General features: G+C 37.8%; 1 protein-coding gene across 2 annotated transcripts in view; it reads left to right on the forward strand.

Moving 5' to 3' along the window:
* Positions 1–5,147, forward strand: part of LOC102308960 (serine/threonine-protein kinase pim-1) — a 29,595-nt gene extending 24,448 nt beyond the window's left edge. Inside the window, exons 2-10 of one of the 2 annotated variants that reach the window (XM_042218526.1) lie at positions 811–888; positions 2,864–3,100; positions 3,226–3,351; positions 3,475–3,569; positions 3,708–3,755; positions 3,840–4,058; positions 4,148–4,328; positions 4,415–4,585; positions 4,675–5,147. In XM_042218526.1, the coding sequence (XP_042074460.1) occupies positions 811–888; positions 2,864–3,100; positions 3,226–3,351; positions 3,475–3,569; positions 3,708–3,755; positions 3,840–4,058; positions 4,148–4,328; positions 4,415–4,585; positions 4,675–4,766 (1,247 nt within the window). In that variant the 3' untranslated portion in view covers positions 4,767–5,147. The remainder of the gene's footprint in view (positions 1–810; positions 889–2,863; positions 3,101–3,225; positions 3,352–3,474; positions 3,570–3,707; positions 3,756–3,839; positions 4,059–4,147; positions 4,329–4,414; positions 4,586–4,674) is intronic. The other variant, XM_042218527.1, reaches the window with a different exon arrangement.
* Positions 5,148–8,467: the final 3,320 nt, after the last annotated feature.

The raw sequence follows: 8,467 nt of genomic DNA on the forward strand, positions 1-8,467 counted from the left end.
ACACAGCTCCTGGTTCACCAAACCCGCTTTGCCCCGGGACATTATTGGTGTTGCAGTGGGTGGAGGTTACATGTGTACATGGGGGCATTCACAGACAAAACACATGGAATAAAGGCTGCAGTCAGTTTGTACCTGTGGCGTCCTCTAATTTTAGGAACACGTTGGCAGGGATTTAATAAACTTTTGAGGCAGTATGTGGGGTTCTGATCACGATATTAAGTAGTGTGTAGTGTCTGCGTGGTGCTCAGCGGTGATGCAGGGTTGTCCGACGCCGATTCCGATGATTCGCCCCACAGAAGATTTTCCACTGGTGACACCCTACGCTCAGCCTTTGACAAAGTGATAGAAATTGATGATCACTTCCTGCTGCGTGGACCTACCCTCGCTTTGTACTATTGAATGATCCTAACAGAAAAAAACAGAGTTAACACTGACTTAATAAAAAAGTGTTCTATTTTATCTCAGATAAACTAGTCAGTGTTTATTAGTGTTTGCTCAACTAGAAGTCTTCATAGTAGCATCCACACATCAAGTCTTTAAACAAATAATGAAAGGATAATGAAAGAAAGTTTAATGTGAAATTACTGAATTATATGAAATGCCAGAGTGTTTTTCTTTAAACTACTTGGGACACTGCTTTTAGTGATGTCACTAAAAGGCAAGGTTCTAATGTTGTGTTGCCATAGCTCCGGAGTTTACTTTTAAAGCTCACTTACAGAACTGACTTATACAGCTTAGTTAGAAAAGTCAAGCATCCAGACATTTGAAGGACTATTCACTCATTAAGGTCGACATTTTCTATTTTAAAAGCTTCTCAAAAAATTAAGATGAAAAAGGAAACAAGAAAAGTTACGACTGAGGCAGATAAGAAAGATCCAGGAGATCAAAGTAAGTAAAAAAAAAAATCCCCCAAATAACAGAATCTACATTTCTAACAATGTTGAGGCTCTGTGTATAAAATGATTCATTTTTAGAGGATTTAAATCCTGGTTTTGATTGAAACTAACCTGAGTGCAACATGTCTAATCAAAGAAAGGTTACTGGGGCACTTTGTCTTTTGGTAAAATAATGTGACAAGTTTATTCTTGGACTGAGCAGTGAAAACAGAGCAACAAGTGTCATCAGTATCTAGACTTAGTAGACCTAGTATGGACTCGTGTTGGTGTGTTTTTTATCAAAAGGATAAACTTGTTATTATATTGTAAGCAATACTAATTTAAAATTCAATGACATCAAAATCCTTCTAGTCCTGATGTCGAGCGCTCTTTTTCACTAATGTGTTGTTGTTGTTTCAATGAATCTCATTGAAATTGTAGTTGCATTTGCTATTTAATTTAATTGTCATGGATGATACACAGACAACCCAACAGCAAACAGAGGAAAACAATGGGCTTAAATACACAGAGGGATAAATGAGGGAATAAGACACAGGATGAGAGCACAGCTGCGAGAAATCACAAACAACAAGACCATGGGGAAGGAAAACTGAAAACACTAACATAGTCTAAGGAGCTTAGAAAGAAAACGTCTGGACTTCTTTAAGTTGCTTGAAGACGTTCAAGCAAAGTTTAAGTTCTTTTCATCCGAGAAGGTGAAACATCTTCAAGCAACTTCAAGTCCAGACGCTTTCTTTCCAAACTCCTTAGACTACGATGACCTAGATGACTGAGAACCTTCACAGACATGAAAACACTAACACAGCACACATGACTATCAAAGTAAAACAGCAAACAAGAGACTTTTACAAAGACACAGAGTTGACACAGAGACATGACTGACTGGGGAGAAATTGGGGAACATGGAAAGAAGAGTGACTAGACATGACACGTGGGACACAGGGGCAAGGCAAAGTAACAGAAACCTAAAGCCTAAGAATATAACACAAGAAGAAAACAATAAAGAGAACCAAAAACATACATAAGAATAATCAATGAATATAAATGAACAAACACAAAACACTGGGTCACAGACTCAGTACCATGACAGTTAAATGTACAATAATAAATACTTTAAATCAGATGACAATGTAGCTGACACTGTGTTTATTAGTGTGTTGTCAACCCTAGAAGTCTTCATAGTACATCCACACATAGTCTTTATAACAAACGATGAAAGGATAATGAAAGAAACTGTTTAATGTGAAATGTTGAATTATATGAAATATAGGCTTTCAGAGTGTTTTTCTTTAAACTACTTGACTACTGCGTCTTTTAGTGAGTCACTAAAGGCAAGGTTCTAATGTTGTGTTGCCGATAGTACTCCGGAGTTTACTTTTAAAGCTCACTTACAGAACTGCTTCAGCTTAGAGAAAAGTCAAGCATGCAGGTCACATTTGAAGGAATTAACTATATTACACTCATTACGGTTACATTTTCGTATTTTAAAGAGTCTCAAAAATTAAATGAAAAAGGAAACAAGAAAAGTTACACTGAGGCAGATAAGAAAGATCCAGGAGATCAAAGTAAGTAAAATAAAAAAAAATCCGTAAAATAACAAATCCTTTAGACAATGTTGAGCTCTGTGTGATAATGACATTTTTAGAGGATTGTAATATATGTTTTGATTGAAAGCTTTAACCTGAGGCAACATGTCTAATCAAAGAAAGGTTACTGGGGCCTTTCTTTTGGTAAAATAATGTAAAGTTTATTCTTGGACTCAACAGTAAAAACAGACCAACAAGTGTCATCAAGATCTAAGACTTAGTAAACCTAGTATCAATTCGCACTGGTCAGTTTTTTTTATCCCAAGAATAAACTTGTGATAATTTAAGCAAAAGCAATTTCAAATTCTTTGCCATCAAACTGCTTCCAGTCCTGATGTCGGGGACTCTTTTTCACCACTGTGTTGTTGTCGTCGTTTATAGATTGTAAGAGCAGGACTGCTAAAAGAAAGGCCAGTCCTGAAAAGAAGACCCCAATAAAAAGGAGGAGGGTCGCTGAGCAGGCTGGTCCTTCCACCAGCTCAGATGTGGTCAAAGGAGTGAAGCGCAAGGTTGTGCAAGATGAAGAGGGCACAACAAAGAAAGCAAAGAAGGCTAAACTTCTCGACCATATGAGCGGTGACAAGGAGCAAGCATCCTCCTCGTTGGACTCTGGTAAAGGTAGGCTAATTAGTTGAATAAGGGGGTAGATTAAGTGTGGTTGCTAGGTTTAAGATATTGGTGTTTAGTGTTTGTGTCTATCATCCAGTGAGCTGATGTGCTTTTGGTGTTTTCCACATCTCCAGACTTGAACAACAAACAGGCGTGCGCAAAAAATGGCAAAAGAAAGGCCACGGGAGACAACAGAGAGTCACCCAAGAAAAAAAAAAGGAATGTGGACCAGGGCAAAAAATCAGTGGCAGACCAAAAACGTAAGTAGCAAGCAGCTTGGGTTTTATATTCAGGGGAAGGGCAGAAGGAACATTTAGGCTACAGAGGAGAGTAATTTGTGTCACAGCTGTAATAAAACCAGATTTGCTGTTTTGTCTGTTCAGGTGAATTCCAAGCCAGATATGTGGAGGAGCACCAGCTCGGAGAAGGAGGCTGCGGAGCAGTGTTTGCTGGCTACCGGATAGAAGATCGTTTTCCAGTAAGTGTTCAGATGATGGTAGTAAGACAGGCAGTGACGCAGATAATGGATAATATCGTAAACTGAGACGTCTGCTGTGTTTCCACCTTTCATTATGTCATACTGAGGAAATGCTCACCAATGCTCTGTGTCTTCTAGGTTGCCATCAAACACATTCCCAAAAATAAAGTCTACTGCAAAGTGGCGGTAAGCGTCCAACACTTGAATCAGTTTTACATTACTGGATTGAATGCGGCGTTCCTCATCATCCACTTTGTTGTAATATTTCAGGATGAAAGCGGGAAGAAGCTCTCAGTGGAAGTGGCCATTATGGTTAAACTTGCAGGTGAAGCAGAAGGGTCAGTGGGAATATCTGCACCTGTGTCCTTGCTGGAGTGGTTCGACCTTGGCAAAGAGCTGATCCTGGTGCTGGAGAGACCTGTCCCCGCTGTGGACCTGCAAAAATACAAAGCAGAACATGGAAGAACTTTAACAGAGGACAAGGCCAAGGTAGGTTGACTGGGAGAGCCTTAGACTGTACAGCATTCAATCAAGGCAGAAAAGCATTAACTCATTATTGTGTTTTTCATCTTTTCCAGGTCATTCTGAAGCAACTAGTTGATGCTGTAAAGGAACTTGAGGAGAAACACATCTTTCATCGGGACATCAAGGGACAAAACATTCTGATTGAGACCGGCTCAGATGTGCCTCGAGTTCGCATCATTGACTTTGGACTGAGCTGCTTTGTTAAACAGCGATCTCTGTATCGCATCTTCTATGGTAACATATTCTGCTCCTGCTTTTCACAGATGTAACAATTTGTGTCTTTTGTTTTAGAAGAAATTGCAATTGTGTCTGTTTGTTAGGCACTCCTCTTCACATCCCTCCCGAGTGGTACATTAGGAGCTGCTACAGGTGTGGACCCACCACGGTGTGGCAAATGGGAGTGGTGTTGTATGAAGCGCTTCATGCACGATACTTTAGTACCGCGAGGTTCCTCACAAAGCAACTGAGCATCAAAAAGCGTCTGTCCACAGGTAAGAAAACTTCACCCTTCCAGATTCACTGCTGCCTTGGATCACTAGAACTATCATCTTCATCTTTTTGATCTTTTCTTTCTTTCAAGAATGCCGGAATTTCTTGGACGCATGTTTAGCTTTAGCCCCGGAGAAGCGCCCAACACTGGAGGAGCTCCAGCTTCACCCCTGGCTAAGATAACACACACAAACACACAATTCACACCTTATCATGTAAGTGTGATACATTGTAGTAACTTCCTTTCTTTTTTCTGTTGGACAGGAATAGATAGAGTGGGTCAATCTTAAAAAATAAATAAATAAAAATTTAGCTTTTTTGGAGTTCCTGTAACCCCCCCAGCCATCCCAGGAAAGGGGATCTCTCTTTGAATGGGCTTTCCCGAGGTTTCTTCCCATCGATCTGGCCCCCTGGGGAGTTTTTCCTCGTCTTCATAGAGAGCTTGGGCTGGGTCAGGAGCTCCATCAAAACTGTCTTTATTTGATGACTTCAATGTCATCAAATAAAGATGTGTTTTACTTAAAGTAAAATTTGATCAAAATAAAACTTGTTTAATTCATCTTTGCTGAGGATTCTCCTTCATTACTATTTTGTTTTGTTTTTGTTTTGTTTTTACCCATGGTGCATTTTGACAAATAAGAAAACAGAATCAGGTTAAAGTGTGCACAAAGACAGTCACACTGCAAATGCTCTGAAGACTTGCATCTGTTGCTCTAACCCCCAACTAGTTTAGACAGATTTCCTGGTTCTACCAGAGGTTTTTTCCTTCAAGAAGGGAGTTTTTCCTTCCCACTGTTGCTGAGTGTTTGCTCATAGTGGGTTGTAAAAGCATAAAAGTTAATAAGAGGCATTCATAGCAGAGTTATCACAGAGGGAACTATATAGCTTAAATGTACAATTTCTACAGGACGAATTATAACTTCATTATGTATAAAAGCTCCTGTGGATAATTACTCCTATTTGTAACTTTACACAAGAGAAAGTTTGCTGTCACACTATTTATAACAGGTTGGGTTTTGTCCTCTGAGTTGAGCCTTTGGTTGCAGTTTATTGAAGAATTTCCTCTAAAGTAGCTGTTGATAAAGATTTAAAGTCCTGTTTATATACAGAAATATGCTTTAGTTCATGTTTTTTTACATGTCTGCCTCAGTGGATCAGTAGAAGATCTGGCACAGGAAACTAGATGATGAAAAAAGGGTACGAATACACATATATATCTATATCTATATAGATACAGATATATATACACACACACAGGTTGCAACGTAGTATTTTCATTTTTTCTTAGCATTTCTTTAACGTCTTGGTGCAAAAGAATACCTGCATTTGTGTGTAAAGAAATGTTACATATATACTAAAAACAGTTGGAAAAAAGAACTACAAATTTGGAAAGGAATTTATTCATGTTCTTACTCATAGATGGAGTACATGGTTTAAAAAACACTGAGGAAACAGATATGAGGCGGCTGTATCAACATAAAAACATTAATACAGTTAAAAATGAATAAAAAGTTGCACGCTTAAACTTATTTCTCTACAGTTTGTACAATTAATCCATGTAACAATAGGTTCTCTCTTAATATAGTAGTTAATTAAAATATCTTTACATAAAAATACATTTTTAAGTACTCTCCGGTGGAAGTCTGTTGTGGCTTATGTTTCTAAATGACACAAGCATAAAGCAGCCCACAGAATATACAAATATGTCTTTGATAAGTGAATGTTGGCTCCCACAATGGCCTGTTAAGTTATTGCAAAAATAATTTACTGCATAATATGTCAGATTAGAACATGTTATAAGCACAAAACTGAAGGGGAAACAATAAAAACAAAAATTAAAAAACAAATACTAAATTAAGTTAAAGGATATTTCTTACTATACTATATAATTGTATAATGTTGCGTTTGATTGCAAATGAAAACCCACCAAGAAAAAAAGAAAGAAAGAAAAAGAGAGAATAGAGTTTAATTTATTCCAAACACATTCTTTTCTTTTATTTAAGCTGTAGCGAGATTCAAATGGACAAAAGAGAAAGAAAAATATTACAGATTTGTTTTATTAATCATGAATAAACTTTATTATACACAACTCTAAATTTCAGTTGGTCTTAGTCAGATGTGTTTTTAATTAAATCCTGCAACACTGTGCTCGCTGCCATCACTTTATATCTTAGTGTGCAATTCAAATATATACTTATTACAATATTTTTCCCCCTTAACTCTCAACTCGCGTGTTTAAAATGTCTGTGATCATATTTGTCCGTTGACTTCTGTCTGGGCCTCGAACGATTCATCAGACAGGTTGGCAGCCTCCAACTGATGCTCCAGACTTTCATCATCGCCTCTATTCTGATCAACTCTTATCTTAAACTTAGTGATGAACTCATTACTGGCCAGCGCGCCCTCCTTTTTAGGGCGTGTGGGCTTTGATAACAGCCGGCTTTCCAGTCGCTCTGCAAAGAAAATTCACAAAACATTTCTTATTTGGTAAGCTTGTTAACACATTTTAGTTCAGTTTTGCTGAAAGTTATAGCATGCATCAGGTAAGAAGCAATTGGTTTTTAAAAAGCATATACATTCCCCAAAACATTTTTATTATGTGCATTCTGGAGAATAAAAGATTGTACACAATTTCCCTTTTTAAAGTAAAAAGATTATTAAGTCTAATTCTTACTTATTCAGTAGATTAAAGTATTGAAACATCATTATTCATAAAATATGCACATTACAAAATTAAAGTTATTCAAAAATTACTCAAGTACTTACTCCAATACTCACATTAACCCGTCCCTCATCTGCCTCGGAGCTGTCCTCCTCTGTGGGCCTGTAAAACAGCACAAAACACAAAGAAATGAGAAGACTGCTACTAGATTTTAATTTCAACATCGAAAAAAACAAACAGGATATAATCAGATTGGTTGTAGACATTTAGTAAAGGTGATCACAAGGCAATCCCACTGAGTAAAAAGCTATCAGTGTTTGCTGTACATCTGATGCTACAATTACATACTAGTGATGGTAAATTTGATTCTTTTTACTGAATCGAGTTTTAATGAGTCACTCACCAAAGTGAATCGGCTTTTTGAGTCATTTGATTCACTGGGTCAGTTGACCAGAGAGTGCAAAAAATTTACATTTTCACTCAAACTTAATTTGTTTCTCTTTTCATGTAAATCCCACTGCTAAGATGAATGATTCTAAAAAAAACCCAACTATTTTATAGAGCAAAAACATTTCTAAAATTAAGCAATTTCCTATCAAAACTGCTTAATAAACATTTATTTTGTTTATTTTTATTTTATTAGCACTTTCCTTAAATGTGTTAAATATATATTTTCTCATCTAAATGTCCACTGAGCCAGGGGGCAGTAATGCGCCTTAACATTGGTTGCCAACCAAGAAGAATAAGAAGAAGATGTGAGCCAGGAGGGAGGGGGTGAGTGATTCGTTCGCTTGCTCTATGATTCAGCACAGGAGGGAGGGGGTGAGCGAGTGAGTGATTCGTTTGTTCACTCTATGATTCAGCAGGAGGGAGGGGGTGAGTAGCTCAAATGTGCTGTTAGCAGAGCGATGCTACTTTGAACCGAGGAGCTATTTTCTTGATGTGAGCTTCTCCTCAGGGTTTTTTCTTCCAGTTCAGAGCAGAAATGCCACAATTTTAATTATAAGCTAGATATATTTCTACTAAGCGAATTAGTTTGCTAACAGAAACAGGGATGAGTCAGTGAGTCAGTTGGGCTTGTGAATCATGATTCACGAGTCAGTAAAGTGATTCTCGAGTATTGAACGATTCGTTCATGAATCGAACATCACTATTACATACCTGTGGTGCAGCAGCAGGAGCTCAGGGACTGGGGAGCCAGGAGAAGCAACAGGGGATGCTC

Source organism: Haplochromis burtoni, unplaced genomic scaffold (genome assembly GCF_018398535.1).
Source record: "Haplochromis burtoni strain Fernald_Lab_line unplaced genomic scaffold, NCSU_Asbu1 Contig_20, whole genome shotgun sequence".
NCBI lineage: Eukaryota > Metazoa > Chordata > Actinopteri > Cichliformes > Cichlidae > Haplochromis > Haplochromis burtoni.